Genomic DNA, 23,614 nt, shown 5'->3' with positions numbered 1-23,614 from the left:
TAGACGCTTCTGACATTGTCTCTGGTTCAGGAGTGGCTTGACACTAGGAATGAGACACTTGTAGCCCATTTCCTGGACATGTCTGTGTGTGGTGGCTCTTGATGCACTGACTCCAGCCTCAGTCCACTCCTTGTGAAGCTCTACTCTTTATTAAAAACACAGTTACAAGTGCTTTTCAGAACCCAGAGGGAAAGAGATCAGGGCTAAGACAATCACAAACACAAGGACATAATGTAAAGATAAACTTCATTATACACAAGCTCACAAACCCAGTGTAAGGCAAAGGAGACCAACATTTGGATTCCTGGAGACACACACCATGAGGCTAGAGTTCATGAAACACAAACAAACAGAGGTATTTACAGACCCACCAACACTTACAGCAGTATTCACATAAAATGTGACAGACCACTGTTTCCAGGCAGTTTTAAGCCATTGCTTTCAGTTTCAGTGTTAATCTTGTCAGAATGATGACAGATATGACAAAGATACTATGTGTGATAAGTAAGGTTAAAGTACAGATATAAAGCTTAGAATTAGTTTTGGGATGCTGGAATTTAGGATTAAAGTCTTGAATTGTCATGGAACCACACACATGCACATTCTCTAAAACCCCTGAAAGAGGACAGTTCTTCCTCGTGCTCCCTTTCTGCAGTTCAAGAGAGGTGAGTTTGGTAATGTGGTGCAGCCTTATTTTGAGAAACACAGACACAACCAATGACAACAAGTCAGAATGATGGTTGTCGATGCCAAACTGAGTCTCCTCAATGTGTTCCCCAAGCAGAAAAACATCCTCTGTTCCAATCTCCTCCCGGACCATGTCTGTGACTGTCGACACCTTAGGAGCTGGCATTGGTGAAGCTTGGCGGATCACCCTCTCTGCAGCACTCAGCACCTAATTAAAATAATAATTTAAAAAAATACATTATATTTATATAGTGCTTTACACAGGTGAGACACCACACCGAACCATCAGGCGGCTGAAGATGGCCTGGAAGTGCCGATGGATTGTTATTCCAGCCTCCTTATATGGAAAACAGGCACACAATACATACATTACTCACAAGACAAAGATATTCATTAGGTATATTTTCAAAACTGTAATTAAAAGAACACCAACCCTACCTGACGCTCTGATTGAATTAAATAGGAGCTCCAAGGAATCTTGGCTGAACCTGTAGGTGAGCACATACCGCTGAACTAAATAATAAGCTTGTTTGAAAACCATTCTACTATCAGATGTTCTGTTGCCTTTATTTTAAGTGGGGTGGGTATGAGAAATGAGAGGTAACTTACTTTTGTTAGGGTGAATTACACGTGAAAAATACACAGTGTTGGGCAAGTTACTTGGAAATTGCAGTGAGCTAAGCTATTAGTTACTCTGTCATGAATAAAGCTTCACTACACAAAAGCTACCACCCAGTCAAATGTAGCAAGCTAAGTAACACAAACACAGCAGTAGGCTAGTTCATTACATAGGAAGCTACTTTAGCTTGTGTGGCCAAGCTACTTGGTAAATAAAGGAGTTACTACTATTGAAAAGTTACTTGATTCTGGAAATAGTGAAGCTACCACCAAAATACTAAGTTACTAGCTAAGCTAGTACTGCCCTACAATGATAATACCGTCTTTTATTTATATAAATATATAATAAGCTGGCCAATGTTATACCAGTAATATTTGCTTTATTTCTACAATAGCATTCTTGAGTCAGTTGTAATCTAAGTCAGTGTTATAGAATATGACTTATCAAGTCTCAGTTCGCTGGGTGAACACCGGCTGGTGCAGTAAACATAGCCTAGCTAGCTGGATACGATTTCAGTACAGTAATATCAAAGATCCTTGCTCCTTCTCAACTCTCTGGTAATATTCTAGTCACAAAATACAACCAATAATACGGTAATGTTAAATCTTACTTGTGAAAGGTAATCCCCCGAGCCCTGCTTTCGATGGTCCGCCGATATGAGCAGGAGTATGCTCCACAGTGCTCTGGCATCGTTGCTTCTGCTGCTACGCAAATAGGAGTATGACCGGTCAAAGATGGCGGCCGTATTTCTCGCGCCCCAGCAGCCAATGCGGCGTCTACTCTTTATTATGTCTGTGTGTAACGGTGGCCTGCGGGTACAGTGCAGTGAGTAAACCTCACTCCCTGACACATGCTAGAGACAAACACGCCCATGGGTCTTGTGAGCACGCCCCTACCATTACCGGGTTCCTACTTTGAGTCCGGTGCAGGTGGTTGCTGTCCACGCAAGACCCGTTAAACATGAAATGTTCCCCAAAGTGCAGTCCAATACATTTGTCTTGCTCAATTTCTATGGTCAAAACCAAAAATCTATAATTTCTGTGGTTACTTTTTCAAGAAGCAACATGAGACGGTCTTGAAAAATGAAACAAGAAGTTGTTTGACATGAAAAGCTAAGGACAAAACCAAAACACAGAAAAAACAAACATAGCTCATTCTGATTTATTGTTTTGGTAATATAAATTGAATGGGTTTTGCACTTGTACAGCACATTATGTTTTTAACACTGGCATGACATATCTTTCACAAAAAAGTAATGCAAAATATAGTATTTGTTGTTATATAATGGCATATTTACATTTATCAACACAATGGTACATTTAACAGTGACAAAATGTATTTCTTAGAAGAAATGCAAAAATTAGTGCTGCCTGTTATATATTATGGCATATTGATGTCATTAAAACAATGGTTAGTACATTTAAAAGTTTATTTTTTACAACTAAAATGTAAAAATGACACTGTTGGCTGTAATATATATTACAGCATATTTCCATTATAAACAAAGTACAGCACTATTTGACAGTGGAGTATTTATTCCAGAAAAGGTTATTCAATCTATTTAGAGTATAGTCTTTTACTGTCATGATTTGACAATTTTCCACCATAGAATCTCCAGAATTTTTTTACAGTGTAATGAAAAAGGAAACAATTTAAACCATATTGTGTAAAACATTTTTACAGTAGCTCTCCCACAAAATGTTATGCCTGGATTTTATTTATATCATTTTATTTTTTCATTCATTACCTTTTCTGGCCTTTTTTTCAAATTACAAACACACTCAAGTAAAAGGTTACATTTTTCAGCAAAATGGTCCTCAATCAACATTTAAAACTGCTTGTCAGACACCAGTACCTCCCTTTAGGCAGCTCTCTATCTCATTATGATCACATTGTGATTGTGTCCAAATGTTATCAAAGTAGGAAATTATTGTTATTTAAAAAGATATTTCTGTTCTCAGTTGTAAAATTATTCTGTATAATTGTTAATTATATTCCAGTCCACATCCGGAATCTAGTTGCATACTGTAGCTGTAGGCTGCTCCATAAAGGGTTACAAAAGAAAAACAGAAGTAGATTTGATTAAGTAACATTAATGTTCCAGAACCTAGGTTCATCAGTAATTCCTCTTAGAATCAATTTCTAATCCAGAGAAGAAGTATGTGTAAGAATTCTGGGAACACTTGCTAATCAGATTCTAATATGGGTCCAATATGATTTTACAATATAATTGTGAAGATAACATACTGTAAAGCCCAAAATATTTTGTACATATGCATAGAGAATACATTATCAGAAATATTTTATGTAAAAAATGAGCATATCCAATAAAAATAAAATGTCAAGAGTTCATAATTCTTTCAACAAATCACAATATCAGATAGTATGAAGCAAAACAAATATAATTAATACACTAACCAAAATGTAATTGCTCCTGAGTGGCACAACAAAGAAGTAATTGCCACGCAGTATAGCGGCATCATTGTGGACAGGACTTTGAATCCTGTTCACAGCATAACGATCATGCCAAAGAGTCATGCATGGAGCACCACAAATTGACTAATCTTGGGTTGGTGTCATAAAAAGTTAATATGGAATACCGTTCATAAGTTAGGGATCACTTAGCAATGTCCTTGTTTTTGAAAGAAAATTGTAAAACTTGTCCATTAAAATAACTTCAAATTGATCGGAAATAGTGTAGACATTGTTAATGTTGTAAATGACTATTGTATTTGTGAAAAATTTTGTGTTGATTAAAGAAGCAATAAAACTGGCCTTCTTCAGACTAGTTCAGTATCCTCATAATCAGCATTTGTAGGCTTGATTAAGGCTCATAATGGCCAGAAACAAAGAACTTTCTTCTGAAACTTGTCTGTCAATTCTTGTCCTTAGAAATTAAGGCTATTCCATGCGAGAAATTACCAATAAGTGTTATGGACAAACAAATCTATGTTTGAGTAAAAGGGATCTTGAAGAAGAAATGGCATGCCATAACCTGTGGACAGCGCTTGATTGGATCCAATTTCTTCCTACAACAGGACAATGACCCAAAGCACAGCTTCAAAATATGCAAGAACGTTTTAGAGAACAAGCAGTCAGCTGGTATTCTGTCTATGATGGAGTGGCCACAGGATCTCAACCCTATTGAGCTGTTGTGGGAGCAGTTTAACAGTATGGTATGCAAGAAGTGCCCATCAAGCCAATCCAACTTGTGGAAGGTGCTTCAGGAAGCATCAGGTGAAATCGCTTCAGATTTCCTTGACAAATTGACAACTAGAATGCCAAAGGTCTGCTATGCAGTAATTGCTGCCAATGGATGAATCTTTGACGAAAGCAAAGTTTGAAATACACAATTATGATTTTAAAATCATTATTTGTAAACTTGTCAGTGACAATATTTCCTTTTCATTTTGCTATACTTCCTATTCAAACTAATTTCTTAGTTTTCAACGGCAGTATATATTAAATGCACAAACAAATTATATATATATATATATATATATATATATATATATATATATATATATATATATATATATATATATATTTGAGTTTGTGCATTTAAGGGTCACTGCTTTTGTACATTCCAAACAATGAGGACTTACCAGGTATAATCATCAGAATAAAATACATCTCCGAATAATTCAGAAATGAAGTCAGGTGGAAAGCAGGAGGCAAAACAGGTCAAGCATATCTACCCCAGCGGATCAATCATCAGAAAGGCGGTCAGCACGTAATTGATGGGAGTAACCTGTTGAATTTACAACACAGGAGCTAAAATATTATTTAGTCAGCTAGAGGCTGGGAGTAGCAAACTGATTTACCAAGGTTTTAAACCAGCAATATTCTCCAAATAAAATGCCTGCCGAGATAAAATTGTGAGTTTAATCATCAGTAATTTCTTTTTTTCCCAGCAATGATGCCTGAAGTTGAGAAATGTAATTTACCATTAAACATTTAATAAGGCCCCCTATAGGAGATCCTGTATACTATACATGACATTAGGAGATTTCAATGTGGTATGTACACTCCTCTAGATTTGGTTACTGTTGTCAGGTAGGTAATAATATGACAGTACCCTGTTATTTTCAACTGCTTCAGTCTCCAACTTCACCATGTATTTACATGCCCCACTCCTGTGGTCCACCCATGAGCTGCCCTTCAAAGCTCCCATACCTGACAAACAGTGACCCCCATTGGAGAGATCTTATCAACATGATCAGCATGAAGACGTCTTTTCATTGACACTCGGCTGTTGATGCTACCTCCCTCAGCCCCAGAGTCCCTCAAGACACCTGCCTCTGCCGAGCCCTCTTCCCTCCTTTGCTCCATCTCCAGACGTACGCAGCCCGTGAGGTCACTGTCGGTGTAGATACGGTTTCTCATCCCGAGGCTGACGAGAAGGTTGGCGTTTCGGACTGTGTCCCGCAGAGGCCCTTCCTGAACCTGGCTCACCACAGGTTCGCGAGGGACCATACTGCAACAAATCCCAGGGCGACAGGCGGCCTTAAAACTCTTCTTGAAGTTCTCATTGAAGTAACCATAGATGACAGGGTTGATGCTGGAGTTGGAGAAGGCCAGCCAGTGGGCGAAGGGGTAGATGTAGCCGGTCAGAAGGTCTAGTTGTTCCCCCCCAGGTGTAGCGTAGTCTGTGATGAGCATCAGAGTCCAGAGAGGCAGCCAGGACAGCATGAAGAGGAGGGCAACTACAATGAGCATCTTAACCACTTTGACTTTCCTCTGGGAGATGGGGGACTTGACGTCTAGGTGCCCCCTACTGGACAGTACAGCTGGAGAGTAGAGCTTGGCCCCGATGCAGCCGTACATGATTATAATGACAGCCAGGGGCACCAGATAGAGTAGTGTGAACAGGATTGTGGTGTAAACCTTCCTCATCTCCGGGTCCGGCCAGGTTTCATAGCAGGAATAGAGAGGAAAGGTCTGGTTGTCACTGGAAACCATGAAATGACCCTCCTCTGCCTTCACCATCAGCATCACAGCTGACGGAAGCATGATCGCCAATGCAAGAGCCCATACCAGCCCTATAGTTGCCTTAGCAACAAGAAGAGTTAGCTTAGGCTTAAAGGGGTAAACAATACAGCGGAATCTAATGGGAGAGAGAAGAGGCAGGTGATAATGACAGAGCGCTTTACTGTACAACACAAAGTGTTTAACAAGCGTGGGTGAAAGACTCTCGATCCTCCTCCAATTCCCATGTGCATATATATGTTAACAAGGCTTAGCCTACCTGTCCACAGCGATGGCAACCAAGGTGAAGACAGAGGCACCCACTGATGTCCCTTGTATCAGACCACTTAGCTTGCACACAGCATTGCTAAAAGGCCACCCTGTCAAACAGCAAAAATAAACCTTCATTAGTGAGCTGCATCTCAATGAGCGACATTAGCCACATTGCAAACAGGTGTTTGGCATGTTTGGTACTCTAGTTTGGTATATGCAATTGTCTCAGAATAATTAAGTAGAATAACAAATTCTAAATATGTAATGTATTTTCAAACCTTTTCAGACCTGCACGAAAAGAGAACCAAAAGAACTGTGACAGGATGAACACATTCATCCAGTAACAGGTATGTTGACATTTGTACCACACATAATTACTGTGAGGTAAAACTTCCTGACTAGTGATTTTGTAGCAGTTAGTAGTTTGCCCTTTTTCCAAAAGAGGGGTTTTCTGTAAGCACTTTTCTTGACATGACTCAATTAAGGTCTGTATTGATGTTGTAATACTTCAAGAGATTTTGAAGAACTGTCAAAAATGTGGCACTGTTATTCAGGCTGTGAAATGTAAACGAGCAGCTCAACATGTTCAGACCCACTATTAATATCTCAGTTCTGAGCCTCCAGCTTCTATGCAAACATTAATCTGCTACATCCCCAATCCAATGTTTTAACAGCCAATGAACAGTAGATAAAACATGTAAAACATAAATATGTACTATTTAAAATGGGGATAATGATCCAACTTGTAGTTTTTGAGATGTTTTAACATTCAGTATGGTAACAATGGGCTGGCGCACCTTTAGACAGACAAACATACATATATATGTATATGTAAGCAATAAGGCACAAGGGGGTATGGTATATGGCCAATATACTTCTACTAAGAGATGTTCTTAGGCACAATGCATCGCGGAGTGCCTGGGCACTCCCAGTGCATAACTGTCGTATATTGGCAATTTATGACAAACACCTGTGATGCCTTATTGCTTTCATAAACTGCTTAGCAACACATTTATAAAAGTAAAGAATTATGTGATGTCATACCCATGGTACACAGTGTCTAATCAACCTGGATGTTTGAAACCGGAATTGGCTGATGGCCATGTTATATGAGACCATATACCACATGACAGCACATCTCCTTTTACTGCTCTAATTGCATTGATAACCAGTTTATAAGAGCAATAATGCATCTTGGGGGTTTGTGTTATATTGCCAGTATACCACGGCTAAGTACTGTATCCAGGCATATTGGCACCCTTGGCAATTATGAACAAACAGGCTGTAAAATAAATGTTTTTTTACACTCTTTCATTCAAAATACTGACAAAAATGTAACCTTTTTTCTAAAATATACATGTATGTGTGCCACAATTATTGGCATCCATTCATTTAATACATTGTTCAACCTCCCATTGCCAAGATAACAGCTGAATCTTCTCCTATATGTAATGAGGTTGGAGAACAGATGGCAAGGGATCTGAGACCATTACCGAAAACAGAATCTCTCCAGATCCTAGAGATTCTGAGGTCCACGCTTGTGGACTCTCCTTTTCTATTGCAATGGAGTCTTTCTCTGGGTGGCTAGCAAATCCCTGGACAGGCGCCAGTACGTCCAGAACTCTGCTACCAGGGACCTGACACGTGGAAAACCCTGGGGACACATCTCACCCACACTGCACCACCTTCATTTGCTCCCTGTACCGAAACAGCTACAAGATTCTCACTAACAAGGCCCCCCATGGACTGGCCCAGATGTCTTCCAACTACATACTCCCTCACATTGTCTCCTCTCTTCAGACACTGGCCTTCTCACCATTCCTAAATCCCGACTGTGTACCACGGGAGACCGGGATTCAGTGTTGCAGCTCCCAGATTCTGGAATTTACTCCCACCAGTAACACACAACTCGGACTCCATTGACACCTTCAAGAACAGGCTAAAAACCCACCTCTTCACCATGGCTTTCACCTCATACAGTAGATTTGTCCACAATCTGCCACACTCATTTACCCCTGCTATTAGTTTATTTAGTTTTGACCTCCGTGTAATTCATTCTTATTACACTGAATGATGTACAGTGTCCTTGGGTTATTTGAAAGGTCCTAAAATGCTATATATTATTATTTTCAGTTCATCCCACAGGTTTTATATTGGGATTAGGTCAGGGGACTGGGATGGCCATGGCACAACCTTGGTCCCATGGCCAGTGAATCATTTTTGTGTTGATTTTGAGGTGTGCTTAGGATTCATTGTCCTGCTGGAAGATCCAACCACGGCCCAGTTTATTTAACATAATATTTTACATTTAAATTTTTTATTTGACATCTGCTGGTACTTGATGGATTCCACAATAACATTTTTCCTCACAAGATGTCCAGGGCCTTTGGAAGAAAAACGGCCCCATGTCAAAGATCCACAATCATACTTCACAGCTGGGATAAGGTACTTTTCTGCATGGCTATCTTTCTGCCTACGCCACGCCCCCCTCTGGTATTTGTTTCTAATGACCATTTCTACCTTTTGTCATACATCATTAATATATTCTCTGGTCTTTCACATAGTGATGGATGACTGTGGGACTTTGGCCGAGTGTCACCTCATACATTATTAATACTCCAGTAAAACAGGAAGTCATGGCTTACCGCTTAAGTGTTCCTAATCACTCAGATGAATTTTACTCATAAGAATTCGTAGAAGTGCCAATAATCAAAAACAATCAGTCCGCCAGACTCGCCTTAAAATAAAGTGTTGGAACCTTTGCTAAGCCTCGCCCCTTGGTTACTGTATCTACAACTATATAGTATTCTAATATCTTCGTCTCTGTACAGCCACGAAATACGTAAAATATTTTAGAATTAGTTTAGTGCCAAAACAGAAAGGAAGCTTTCAGTAGACTGAACGTTTACAACCTGTTAGTGTGTTTTATACATATTTGTCATGATCACTATTAAATACCACCAGTTGTAATATCACGTTCATTAGCCTACCAGCTGCCGTTAACATTCATTAAATGTAAAGTGAAGGTGACATTATCCTGAATGCAGCCTGCATTTGAGAGAATACTTTTGTATGCAGTATTTAAATAATATATACTTCTTTGCTAATTACACTTGGTTGGATATTTTTGGGTGACTTGCAGTTACAAAACTGTTCTCTCATTCTGTGCTTATATAATATTGTGTACAGACTAATTTAACATTAATACTGGAAAAATATATAGAAAACATCCATTTATAAACTAGCCCTGTTCGTTACTCTGTAAATAGAGTTACAGACAGGGTAAGCAACATTTTACCCGGGCTAGTGGAAAGTTTGGCGCCTACTAACCCGACTGGTGTTGAGATAAATGTAGTTTAAATAATGCTGATTTAATAACCATGTATTCTTATGTTTTTGTTTTATTAAATTGTATGCTGCAGCCAGGTTAGGGAAATATGATTGAATACAATAACCATAAAGTTTAGAACTCCTTAAATTACACTCAGCCACACTCAGACTTTACACCTGGCTCTGATAGAGAGACAGGATTAAAACCCCACAATTAACATACAAATGAAACTGCCCCCTATACAGCACAAAGAGACCTTCTGTCTCCAGCCCCCTGATGTTATAGTCTAGGTTAGGACAATAGAATGTAAATTACTGTAACCTGGTTAAGATTTCACACCTGTATGCAAAGAACCTGTTGATCTATGCTCGAGAGTTAGTGCATGTCCTTCCTCATTGGATAGCGAAAACCAAGAAATTCGTCCAACATGTCACCATGCCAACGAAGAGCCAACAAGGATGGGTTTTACTCACGAGAGTGAAAAGTAACCGCCCCTGTGGCGGGAGTATTAAAACCAATGTTCGATCTTGTTTCTGCGCGAATATTTTGTGGAAGCTCGAGGGTTGAGCAAATATTTGACCGCTGCAGTGTATTTCATGTATTTTGACTTATCAATTCTTATTAATAAATCTTTATGCTAAATTTCCATTTGGACCGGATCCTCGTCCTTCTTCAGAAATTCTGGTACACGTAAAATTCTTAACACTGGCTATTGACAAAAATCCTTAAGATCCACCCCTGTGAATATATAATGCACCTAAGTGTTGGGACATATTTTGGAGGAGTGGAGACCACCGAAATTAAGCTCATGTCAATATTGTTAACTATTTTGGACTGACTTTAATTGCTAATGACAAAGGTGCCATCTGCTATAAAAGTGCATCTAATAATGATGACAATGTTATTTGGTGCTTTTACTATAACATTTGCTTTATTTGCAATTATGACATATTTCCAATCCCCTCATACGTGTAATTTAGACAAAACGGTAAATATCCCATTTCAAGCCAAGGCCTTTACACATCAGTAGTGAAACGAATAAACAAAACGAAAAAACTGTTTCAAATAATTCGAATTGCATTCTTGTCTATTGTACCTTGTACATCAAACGAGAATTTTCGTTTTGCGGTTTTGCAGCACTTATTTTATTCGCTTCAAGGTCGAATTTTATAGCGAAACTTTTTGCTTGACCAATCACAGTTTTACCTTGACCTACGTCAGACGAAGTAGTTACGTTATATCCACAGCACCAAACACCCATTAATCACAAGGCAGAAGTGTAAAATACACTAATAACAGTGCCCTATTTAACTTATTTTAAATTACCGTCATAACCAAACCTGTAAACATGCCCTAATAGGTATTTTCCTTAACTATTAAACAGCCAAACTGTTTATGTTTTACCTAATAGCTGCAAGGCGCTGCTCCGGGTCAATCGGCAGGAGCGCCTCAAACAGTGTCACGGACATCCTGAAGTAGGTGCGGAAGCGGCCGTAATATAATTTGATCTACTGGATCAGACGGTGGAATTCACCGTAATCTGATCGCCTTCTCAGAATCGGATGGATCTTTTTTTCAGAATTAACATAAAATCGTCTTCGCTTGAAATTGACTCAATTTCTTCGCGGGGATTAAATAGAACGTGAATATTTCGCAAAGCCGTGTCGCGTCTGATGTGTATAGTTTTTGCGAAACATTCGCCAACGAATATTACGCTTTTTCTTCTCGATTATTCGTTTCGCTCCTGATTTGTAAAGGCCTTTAAGCCTGATTTATACTACTGCGTATCTGCGTTGTTAATGTCATATGCGTCAGTACGCAGACGTGCCCAACATTTATAGTTGTGCGGCTTTGTGCGTCATTGCTGCATAAATAGCCATTACCTTTCTTTGCACTAGGCAGCGATGTCTTGCAAATTATTGGTTTGTTCGCTTGTAGAGCAGGGAGGGGTCACAGAAGAAGTAACGGCATAGTTGGTAAACAGTATAATAGGTAGCTATCTAGCTAGATCGGGGAAGACGGTTTCTGGAATGGTGCGTTTGAGAGAACTAGTCAAATTAAATAATTAAGGAAAGAGAGAAAATGCTTGGCACCTGGTTTGTTTGCATGTAGAGCAGGAAAACATCACACAAGAAGTGTCTTTATATTTGGTAAACAATATAATAGCTATCTAGCTAGAGTAGTGTGCTTGTTCAGCAGATGCGTAATATGGACGAAGAGCATGTTTAAAATATTTTTGCATGTCAGCTAATCGTTCCAACAGTCTTCTCCATCGCTTGAAACCTTTCATTACACATCAAGCCACCCACTTCACGCAATCCCGCTTCAGGGGACAGTTGCCATCCCTCCACCTGCAAACCTTCCTGGGATAGGAGTCACCATCCCCATGTCATCGTTGGAGATGCTGCTTTTCCATTGCATGTAAATCTGATGAAGCCCTTTCAAAGTAAGCAGTTGTTAATTGATATTCTGAAAATGTTTGGAGGATTAAATCATAAGAAAGATATTAGATTAATAATAGGGTTAGGGTTATATACAGTACAGGCCAAAAGTTTGGACACCTTCTCATTCAATGCGTTTTCTTTATTTTCATGACTATTTACATTGTAGATTCTCACTGAAGGCAATCTAACTATGAATGAACACAAGGAATTATGTACTTGTGTGAAATAACTGAAAACATGTCTTATATTTTAGATACCTCGAAGTAGCAATCCTTTGCTTTTTCGATAGCGCTGCAAACCCTTGGTGTTCTCTCAATGAGCTTCATGAGGTAGTCACCTGAAATGGTTTTCACTTCACAGGTGTTCTTTGAAACAGTGCCCTACCAACGCTGTTTACAGTAGAGGTGGACAGCTGTTGACCTCAACTGAGGATGTCGTCGGGCGGTGGAAGGAGTACTTCGAGGATCTCCTCAATCCCGCTGACACGTCTTCCATTGAGGAAGCAGAGGATGAGGGCTCAGAGGTGGACTCGTCCATCACCCGGGCTGAAGTCACTGAGGTGGTCAAGAAACTCCTCGGTGGCAAGGCACCGGGGGTGGATGAGATCCGCCCTGAGTACCTCAAGTCTCTGGATGTTGTGGGGCTGTCTTGGTTGACACGCCTGTGCAACATCGCGTGGCGGTCGGGGACAGTGCCTCTTGGATGGCAGACCGGGGTGGTGGTCCCTCTTTTTAAGAAGGGGGACCGGAGGGTGTGTTCCAACTATAGGGGGATCACACTTCTCAGCCTCCCCGGGAAAGTCTATGCCAGGGTTCTGGAGAGGAGAATACGGCCGATAGTAGAACCTCGGATTCAGGAGGAACAGTGTGGTTTTCGTCCGGGCCGTGGAACACTGGACCAGCTCTATACCCTCTACGGGGTGTTGGAGGGTTCATGGGAGTTTGCCCAACCAATCCACATGTGTTTTGTGGATTTGGAGAAAGCATTCGACTGTGTCCCTCGCGGCATCTTGTGGAGGGTGCTTGGGGAATATGGGGTCCTGGGTCCTTTGCTAAGGGCTGTCAGGTCCCTGTACAACCGAAGCAGGAGCTTGGTCCGCATTGCCGGCAGTAAGTCAGACTTGTTCCCAGTGCATGTTGGACTCCGGCAGGGCTGCCCTTTGTCACCGGTTCTGTTCGTAATTTTTATGGACAGAATTTCTAGGCGCAGCCAGGGGCCGGAGGGTGTCAGGTTTGGGGACCACACAATTTCGTCTCTGCTCTTTGCAGATGATGTTGTCGTGTTGGCCCCTTCTAACCAGGACCTTCAGCATGCACTGGGACGGTTTGCAGCCGAGTGTGAAGCGGTGGGGATGAAAATCAGTACCTCCAAATCTGAGGCCATGGTCCTCAGTCGGAAAAGGGTGGCTTGCCCACTTCAGGTTGGTGGAGAGTGCCTGCCTCAAGTGGAGGAGTTTAAGTATCTAGGGGTCTTGTTCACGAGTGAGGGAAGGATGGAACGGGAGATTGACAGACGGATCGGTGCAGCTTCTGCAGTAATGCAGTCGATGTATCGGTCTGTCGTGGTGAAGAAAGAGCTGAGCCGCAAGGCGAAGCTCTCGATTTACCAGTCAATCTACGTTCCTACTCTCACCTATGGTCATGAGCTTTGGGTCATGACCGAAAGGACAAGATCCCGGATACAGGCGGCCGAAATGAGCTTTCTCCGCAGGGTGGCCGGGCGATCCCTTAGAGATAGGGTGAGAAGCTCGGTCACCCGGGAGGAGCTCAGAGTAGAGCCGCTGCTCCTCCACATCGAGAGGGGTCAGCTGAAGTGGCTTGGGCATCTTTTTCGGATGCCTCCGGAACGCCTTCCTGGGAAGGTGTTCCGGTCCCGTCCCACCGGGAAGAGACCCCGGGGAAGACCTAGGACACGCTGGAGGGACTATGTCTCCCGGCTGGCCTGGGAACGCCTCGGTGTCCCCCCGGAAGAGCTAGAGGAAGTGTCTGGGGAGAGGGAAGTCTGGGCATCCCTGCTTAGACTGCTGCCCCCGCGACCCGGCCCCGGATAAGCGGGAGAAGATGGATGGATGGAGGTGTTCTTTGTCAGGGTTAATTAGTGGAATTTTTTCTGCACAACAAGTCCGGTTGATACACAGCCGACAGCCCTATTGGACAACTGTTAGAATTCATATTATGGCAAGAACCAATCAGCTAAGTAAAGAGAAACGAGTGGCCATCATTACTTTAGCAAATGAAGGTCAGTCAGTCCAGAAAATTGCAAAAACTTTGAATGTGTCCCCAAGTGCAGTCGCAATACCCATCAGGATAAGTTCATCCGAGTCACCAGCCTCAGAAATCGCAGGTTAACAGCAGCTCAGATTAGAGACCAGTTGAATGCCACACAGAGTTCTAGCAGCAGACACATCTCTAGAACAACTGTTAAGAGGAGACTGCGCGAATCAGGCCTTCATGGTCAAGTAGCTGCTAGGAAACCACTGCTAAGGAGAGGCAACAAGCAGAAGAGATTTGTTTGGTCCAAGAAACACAAGGAATGGACATTAGACCTGTGGAAATCTGTGCTTTGGTCTGATGAGTCCAAATTTGAGATCTTTGGTTCCAACCACCGTGTCTTTGTGCGACGCAGAAAAAGCGAACGGAGGGATTCTACATGCCTGGTTCCCACCATGAAGCATGGAGGAGGAGGTGTGATGGTGTGTTCATTCATAGTTCTGATGCGTTCAGTGAGAATCTACAATGTAAACAGTCATGAAAATAAAGGAAACGCATTGAATGAGAAGGTGTGTCCAAACTTTTGGCCTGTACTGTACTTAGTGTAACGGCTGCTCCGCGTTGCGCTGAGTGCTCTCTCCCTCTCTGGCGTTCCACCGGTGATGGCAGCAGCGCACCCAACACACCCTCACAACAGTTTTGAGTTAGTTGGTGCCGTAAGCTTTACCATAAGAGACAAGAAAAATGTTAGTGTCGGTGTCGTTTTGTTTGTTAGGTTTTTGCCTCTCCTTTACCCTCGCACCTCACACATACCCCTACAGTATGCTTGTCACTCAGCCTTAAGGAGTTGGTCTGGGTATAGACATGTAATAAACTACAGTAGCATCAAAGAGCAGCCTCACACTATAGAAACAGTAAATTGTCCGTTATTCTACAGCAGTGGAGTATTACCTGTGATGATGGTGTCCACCAGTGTGGTGGGGATGCAGAAAATGCCCACCAGCAGGTCACTGATAGCCAGGTTGAGAATGAAGAAGTTGGTGACTGTCCGCATGTGACGGTTCCTCATCACAATGAGGCACACCAGGCTATTACCTGCCATGCACAGCAGGAAGATAAACAGGTAGGCCAGGGTAAAACTGGCTGCTATGACCAGGGAGTGCTGGTAATAAGGGGAGAGCTTGATGCTGGAGACAGCGAGGATGGAGCTGGTGTTGGTGCTGTTGGTTAGGTTGCTGAGGGAGGTTAGGTTGGTGGAGATTAAGAGATCAGCGGTCATATACAGAGCAGTGGTCAGCTGAAGTTCCCATGTTTCCTCCATCTTGAACTCCTCTTCTTAGACTAAGTGGAAAGCATTGGGTAAGATTTTGTCAGAGGTAAAACATTATGCACATTTGGTGTCTTAAATTATGCAACTAACATTATCAGTCTGCTGCTACTTTGGTACATTATTTAATTGACCTGTAGTAAATCAATAGTGTTGTCCATGTGATATAGTGAATAATGTTTTTTTTATTACTATGCCAAAATATTGTCTGACCTCAGGGTAATTTGTGTAGTATTCTATTAAATAAAGGGGGGCAACCTTGACAAGGATTCCAATCCTGATCCAGTAACTGTCCAGCCAACACATTAACTGGTAGGTCATGAGATCAGAACTGCTTAATTAGATGGTCACTAGGTGATTGATTATTAGGTCTCCACTGTATCTTTCAGTAATCCACCTCAAAAGTATCTTATTCTGCCAAAAGTTTGTAAGCTGTCTCCATGAAGACACAATGCTATGCATAACAAGGTCCTCAATGAATTATACAGTTATAATTATAGCGAGATGCTGAATGTCGATTAAGGAATACGAGAAGCTCACTATGACAACCATTCAGCTTGGATAGTGCAACACTCATTCTATTTGCCTGAATTAATTCAGCTTTTTTATAGTTGATGAGATTCTGTAGATACACTTGTAAATAAAACACAAAACACAGTACATGCACAGAGACATCACAAAAAAAGTCAGAGCCTTATTTCCATCTTGGTCCTTGGGAATGTTTTTAAAGTATTTATTTAACTATTTTGACGTGTGTGATGTGGTCATAAAGTGTATAAGCATGTATAAACAAACACAGACAATTCTTGAATGTTTTTAGGGCTCCAAATGTAAACAAAAAATTATAATAAATAACAGCCCATAGGGGAGAGTTGAGGAAGTTTCACTTAAGTTGTCCCTCAATCAAGAGGAATAGAGACAGAAACAAATTTGACTATTTCAGGATGTCTCCTGTCAGGTGAAATAACAATAATGCACCAATGACAAAGGGTCTTGAAAATATGTTTGCTAAAAAAATGTCCTGTGGCTCAACTTGCCCCAGGGTAGGGGTATTCTGATCCTAGTCAAGGGGTATTCTGATCCTAGTCAAGGGGTATTCTGATCCTAGTCAAGGATCCATCTGAGGGTAAATTGATCAATCCTTTTTTCAAATTAAAACCTCAACACCTGAGATGCCCTACCTTTGTTTCAAATAATTTAATAATGTATTCTCCCTTTCCAAATAATCTTGCAGTTTTACATGGAAATAATATTTGATTTGCCAGAAACTTATACTTATCTCATAGGGGGGCAAATTACCCCCCCAGCATTTGGCTCATATTACCTCACAGCCACCACTTTGGTGAAAAGTGCCTGACTGGAGGGCTAATCGTTTGCCAAACAGTGCATGTTTTTATACAGTGGCTATTTAATCAACACGTAGGCAAATTACATATTTTTTTAGACCTAGATACATTTGATTTAACTCAATATACCTGACTTTAAAACATTTACTTTGACAATCAAAGTAAAGGTTTTTGTGGGGTAAAAGGAGACATACCACTTTTCCTATGTGCCTTTCTTCATCATCGCCTGTTGGAAAGTGTGTTCTTCCTGAATATATGGTCACATGGCAAAAATTGTGAACAGTTGTCTGGATACTGGGGGTGGGTCAACTTGCCCAATGGCTCATCTTATCCCACTCTCCCTTACCATTTTTAACCACACAAAAATATCAAAAAAATGTATAATGAAAGTATGGTATCCTTTTCTTATATTAAAAAGAAACAAATAAAAATATACCTAATATAATACTTAAATTGTTCACATGCATCCGCTTACATTTTCATGACAGTTAAATAACAATGGAGGATAATTTCTGTTCAATATTTCGGTTTAATAGAATTTCGGAAAATAATTATATTCACATTTAAAGTCGATATTACTACGGTCCTAATTGACATTCTGAGAGAGTTATATCATACTTTATTATTTAATTCCCATTTCCCGAAATAAAATCAAGGCACGTACTTTACGAAAATCGTTCAGATGCGAAAGCTCTACACAGGACTTCAAATAGTAAAAACCATATAATTGCACAAGAAAGCATGCACACCTTATTTACCTTTTTGAAGACTTCCAAATGTAAAGGGAAATATTAAGGAAAACAACAAAATAATATTCCCCTCAGTACATTTTGAAATAGATACAGGAAGACGAACTGAACTTTCTCCCACTAAAAGACTTTCAAATAAAATATAATTCTCACATCGACCAATGCGATCCATACGCATATGGCGATTGAGAAGGGGTGCACGTGAACAGCTTTTATAGCTACAGTCCTGGTGAGTCGTGCATGCGCAACAGTTGGAGAGATTAGAGAGATCATACTCGTCAAGAGTTTCGCAGAAAACGATTATGTATAGTTTTATTTTTTCTTTCTTGACAGTTCCATTGAATTCCAATAGGCCTAATGACATCAGATTATTATGTAGAAATACCTGAGGAAAACTGTAAGCGCATGTTAATTGTTATGGAAAGCGCTAAATATTGTTTTAAATATCCTTACAGGTTCAGCGTACTCCATTGTCAACATGGATTTACAAGTCAACACTGACACGCCTGTGAATGAGCTTTAATAAGTGCAGATTATGTGATACAGTACAGCTACATTTCCCAGCACGTGTAATGTGTACAGCCTAGTTTACATCTAGTATATATACTCACACCCTTTTTACAGTTAAAGGGATCCATAATCATCAGACATATAAAAAGACATGAATGTCATCAAATCAAAATGTATTTGTCACACAATGAATACAACTTATTGAAATGCTTACTAGCCCATTTCCAACAATGCAATAAAAACATAAGAGACATGAAAAGTAAAAGTAAGACATTAATAATGGGCTATCCTCGAGGACCAGTACAAAGACAATGTGACAATGTATCAGGTATTTTAAGGAATGGCATCTAAGGGGAAAAATGACTATGCAGCTGGATAGATACAGTGGGGAGAACAAGTATTTGATATACTGCCGATTTTGCAGGTTTTCCTACTTACAAAGCATGTTGAGGTCTGTAATTTTTATCATAGGTACACTTCAACTGTGAGAGACCGAATCTAAAATAAAAATCCAGAAAATCACTGTATGATTTTTAAATTATTAATTTGCATTTTATTGTATGACATAAGTATTTGATCACCTACCAACCAGTAAAAATTCTGGCTCTCACAGACCTGTTTGTTTTTCTTTAAGAAGCCCTCCTGTTCTCCACTCATTACCTGTATTAACTGCACCTGTTTGAACTCATTACCTGTATAAAAGACACCTGTCCACACACTCAATCAAACAGACTCCAACCTTTCCACAATGGCCAAGACCAGAGAGCTGTGTAAGGACATTAAGGATCAAATTGTAGACTTTCACAAGGCTGGGATGGGCTGCAGGATAATAGGCAAGCAGCTTGGTGAGTAGTCAACAACTGTTGCCTCAATTATTAGAAAATGGAAGAAGTTCAAGATGACGGTCAATGTCCCTTGGTCTGGGGCTCCATGCAAGATCTCGCCTCGTGGGGCATCAATGATCATGAAAAAGGTGAGGGATCAGCCATAGACTGTATATATAATGGACGACGCCCTTTCGCTCTTTTCCATTGGTGAAAAATGAAGCCACCAGTGTCCTGATACGACGCTGACATCTTGGACTTGCGTCTGCGCAGATAGCGATCTTGGGACCAGTTCTGCGCAGTAGTTATGCGCAGTAGCGAGAAGGAAGTAAAGCCGTAAAGCCGCGAAATCAACGGCCCCACCCCTGTGCCCCGCCCTCAATCTCCCTCGCAGAATGCGCATACCGTAATCAATCGCAAGTCCAAGTACAGTACAACCTTTGCTTGTTAAACCTAGACGATATGTTATAGCCTAACTTACATCATGTTTAACCTTAATTTAGAATAGGCCTAATACAAAAATAATTGGTAACTTCTGGCTAACGATCACCTGCTAGCTATTAACATGGCTATTAACGAGGCTTGTTGTCTTTTAGCTAACGTTAGCTAGCCCATTACATTTATTTACTAATTAAATAGCTTATAAATTGAACTTACCGAAAAAAATTCAAAGATCGATTGGAAATGCCAGATCGGTTAGCACAATGTACTGCAGAACAACCCATTATGTCCGTGTGAAATTATATTAATTATAGAAATTTAGAGATTAAATGTAAAGTTCCAATCTCCTCAGTCCTCCGAAGATTCAGTGGCTCCTTGGCTCAGATAGCTGTCAATCACAGCTGTGAATCACGACGTCACACCACCGTTTTTAGAGCATTAAATAACTAACTAAAAACAAACTTATTTTAAAAACAAACTCTTGAATTTACATTAGCGTGATACAAACTACAGTAAATGACAGAAACCAGCTTCGGAAAAAATATATTTGAAGGGTAATTTAATTGTTTAGTTGGTCTCGCGTCCCATTGAATAACATGGGGAGGGCGGGGTTTATGACCTATACTGGGACCACTCACCAGGGGGCGATCGAGACGTTTTGGCTTCACTTTTCAGGGCTTGTGCGGCACGCTTGGGATCAGCCCAGAACTACACGGAAGGACCTGGTCAATGACCTGAAGAGAGCTGGGACCACAGTCTCAAAGAAAACCATTAGTAACACACTACGCCGTCATGGATTAAAATCCTGCAGCTCACGCAAGGTCCCCCTGGTCAAGCCAGCACATGTCCAGGCCGTCTGAAGTTTGCCAATGACCATCTGGATGATCCAGAAGAGGAAAGGGAGAAGGTCATGTGGTCTGATGAGACAAAAATAGAGCTTTTTGGTCTAAACTCCACTTGCCGTGTTTGGAGGAAGAAGAAGGATGAGTACAACCCCAAGAACACTATCCCGACTGTGAAGCATGGAGGTGGAAACATCATTCTTTGGGGATGCTTTTCTGCAAAGGGGACAGGATGACTGCACAGTATTGAGGGGAGGATGGATGGGGTCATGTATGGCGAGATCTTGGCCAACAACCTCCTTCCCTCAGTAAGAGCATTGAAGATGGGTCGTGGCTGGGTCTTCCAGCATGACAACAACCCGAAACACACAGCCAGGGCAACTAAGGAGTGGCTCCGTAAGAAGCATCTCAAGGTCTTGGAGTGGCCTAGCCGTCTCCAGACCTGAACTCAATAGAAAATCTTTGGAGGGAGCTGAAAGTCCATATTGCCCAGCGAGAGCCCCAAAACCTGAAGGATCTTGAGAAGGTCTGTATGGAGTAGTGGGCCAAAATCCCTGCTGCAGTGTGTGCAAACCTGGTCCAGAACTACAGGAAACGTATGATCTCTGTAATTGCAAACAAAGGTTTATGTACAAAATATTAAGTTCTGCTTTTCTGATGTATCAAATACTTATGTCATGCAATAAAATGCAAATTAAATACTTAAAAATTATACAATGTGATTCTGTGGATTTTTGTTTTAGATTCCGTCACTCACAGTTGAAGAGTAGCTATGATAAAAATTGCATGCTTTGTAAGTGGGGAAAACCTGCAAAATCGGCAGTGTATCAAATACTTGTTCTCCCCACTGCATCTTTCACGCCTTTACCAACTGAACCACACATTTTCTCGTCCACGTTGGCTATAAAGATTTCTTGGCTATATAGTAATCCCGCAATTTTTACTTTCTTAGTCTTGGTACGCAGAGCGAGGTATGTTTTGTTTGTACAGAATGTCGTACAGAGTATGTACACTCACTTAAAGGATTATTAGGAACATCTGTTCAATTTCTCATTAATGCAATTATCTAATAAACCAATCACATGGCAGTTGCTTCAATGCATTTAGGGGTGTGGTCCTGGTCAAGACAATCTCCTGAACTCCAAACTGAATGTCAGAATGGGAAAGAAAGGTGATTTAAGCAATTTTGAGCGTGGCATGGTTGTTGGTGCCAGACGGGCCGGTCTGAGTATTTCACAATCTGCTCAGTTACTGGGATTTTCACGCACAACCATTTCTAGGGTTTACAAAGAATGGGGTGAAAAGGGAAAAACATCCAGTCCTGTGGGCGAAAATGCCTTGTTGATGCTAGAGGTCAGAGGAAAATGGGCCGACTGATTCAAGCTGATAGAAGAGCAACTTTGACTGAAATAACCACTCGTTACAACCGAGGTATGCAGCAAAGCATTTGTGAAGCCACAACACGCACAACCTTGAGGCGGATGGGCCACAACAGCAGAAGACCCCACCGGGTACCACTCCTCTCCACTACAAATAGGGAAAAAGAGGCTACAATTTGCACGATCTCACGAAAATTGGACAGTTGAAGACTGGAAGAATGTTGCTGATGAGTCTCGATTTCTGTTGAGACATTCAGATGGTACAGTCAGAATTTGGCGTAAACAGAATGAGAACATGGATCCATCATGCCTTGTTACCACTGTGCAGGCAGGTGGTGGTGGTGTAATGGTGTGGGGGATGTTTTCTTGGCACACTTTAGGCCCCTTAGTGCCAATTGGGCATCGTTTAAATGCCATGGCCTACCTGAGCATTGTTTCTGACCATGTCCATCCCTTTATGACCACCATGTACCCATCCTCTGATGGCTACTTCCAGCAGGATAATGCACCATGTCACAAAGCTCGAATCATTTCAAATTGGTTTCTTGAACATGACAATGAGTTCACTGTACTGAAATGGCCCCCACAGTCAGCAGATCTCAACCCAATAGAGCATCTTTGGGATGTGGTGGAACGGGAGCTTCGTGCCCTGGAGGTGCATCCCACAAATCTCCATCAACTGCAAAATGCTATCCTATCAATATGGGCCAACATTTCTAAAGAATGCTTTCAGCACCTTGTTGAATCAATGCCTAGTAGAATTAAGGCAGTTCTGAAGGCGAAAGGGGGTCAAACACAGTATTAGTATGGCGTTCCTAATAATCCTTTAGGTGAGTGTATATAAGATGTAGCCAACTTCGTTCTGTATATGTCAAGCTAATATGCTATAAGGGAATGTGATGCGTGTCTTCGTTTGTAAATGACTGAATACATTTGTTTCGTTTGATGAATGTATGTTAGAACAAATCGCTTTGTCACAAACTCATTATTTTGTAATCTTTTCTTTATTAGTTTTCACTTTGTCGTGAGGTGCAACAGAGTTTGTGCATAAAACAGAAAAAGAAATAAACTTCTAGCACCCGGCGAGACTCTTGATATTTTAAAGTACCAAGGGCTGCTACAGTCAAAACTTGGCGGCAAAAACGTAGCCAACGGGGTTCAGCGAATACTTGTCGCCATTCAACCAGCATGGATCCCGCCATTGTTCCTGCTCTTGGTACAGAAGCCAGCCTATTCACCTCCATGCAGCACTCATGTGACACACAGGCAAGCGGAAGATCAGAAATGCGCTGGACCTGCACCTGCTATGGAGTAGAACTGAGAGACTGACAGATAAGAAATCAAACGTGTACATTCACATACCTGCATGAACTGTCTACAATCGTATAGCTGTAAATTGTCTAAGCATTACTTATACAACTTTAAAAAATGTAAGATGTGTCAGAATCTTTCTATCATTCTTGTTGGTTTAAGAGCTTAAACAATCACTAGATAAACTAGAACATCACTATATTATAAGGTCATAACTGGGTGGAGAGTTCTAACAAATTACCATTTATGACAAGTTATTTTAAGTATAATGTTTACATTTTGATGGGTTTGATTTAATATCTACAAGTAAACTATGTTGCAAATGGTAGAAGGAACTGACAACCCTGTTAGTG

General features: G+C 41.0%; 1 protein-coding gene across 1 annotated transcript; it reads right to left on the bottom strand.

The window, feature by feature from the left end:
* Window positions 1-4,871: 4,871 nt before the first annotated feature.
* npffr1l3 (neuropeptide FF receptor 1 like 3) lies at window positions 4,872-18,002 on the bottom strand. Its single transcript, XM_020053222.3, has 5 exons — window positions 17,964-18,002; window positions 17,400-17,452; window positions 15,484-15,873; window positions 6,555-6,654; window positions 4,872-6,413 (listed from the first exon to the last, which is right to left on the bottom strand). Exons 3-5 carry the CDS (start codon window positions 15,851-15,853, stop codon window positions 5,468-5,470), a joined length of 1,416 nt encoding a protein of 471 aa, XP_019908781.1. The 5' UTR covers window positions 15,854-15,873; window positions 17,400-17,452; window positions 17,964-18,002; the 3' UTR covers window positions 4,872-5,467.
* Between the last annotated feature and the right edge of the window lie 5,612 nt (window positions 18,003-23,614).

The sequence above is a fragment of the Esox lucius genome, chromosome 14 (genome assembly GCF_011004845.1).
Source record: "Esox lucius isolate fEsoLuc1 chromosome 14, fEsoLuc1.pri, whole genome shotgun sequence".
Classification (NCBI taxonomy): Eukaryota; Metazoa; Chordata; class Actinopteri; order Esociformes; family Esocidae; genus Esox; species Esox lucius.
This window is presented reverse-complemented; position numbering and strand designations above follow the sequence as displayed.

Coding starts and splice junctions, on each gene's coding strand:
- npffr1l3 (XM_020053222.3), bottom strand. CDS start 15,853: ATGGAGGAAACATGGGAACTTCAGCTGACCACTGCTCTGTATATGACC. Junction 6,655..15,483: donor GGTGGACACCATCATCACAG/GTAATACTCCAC, acceptor GCTGTTTGACAG/GGTGGCCTTTTAGCAATGCT. Junction 6,414..6,554: donor GTTGCCATCGCTGTGGACAG/GTAGGCTAAGCC, acceptor CTCTCCCATTAG/ATTCCGCTGTATTGTTTACC.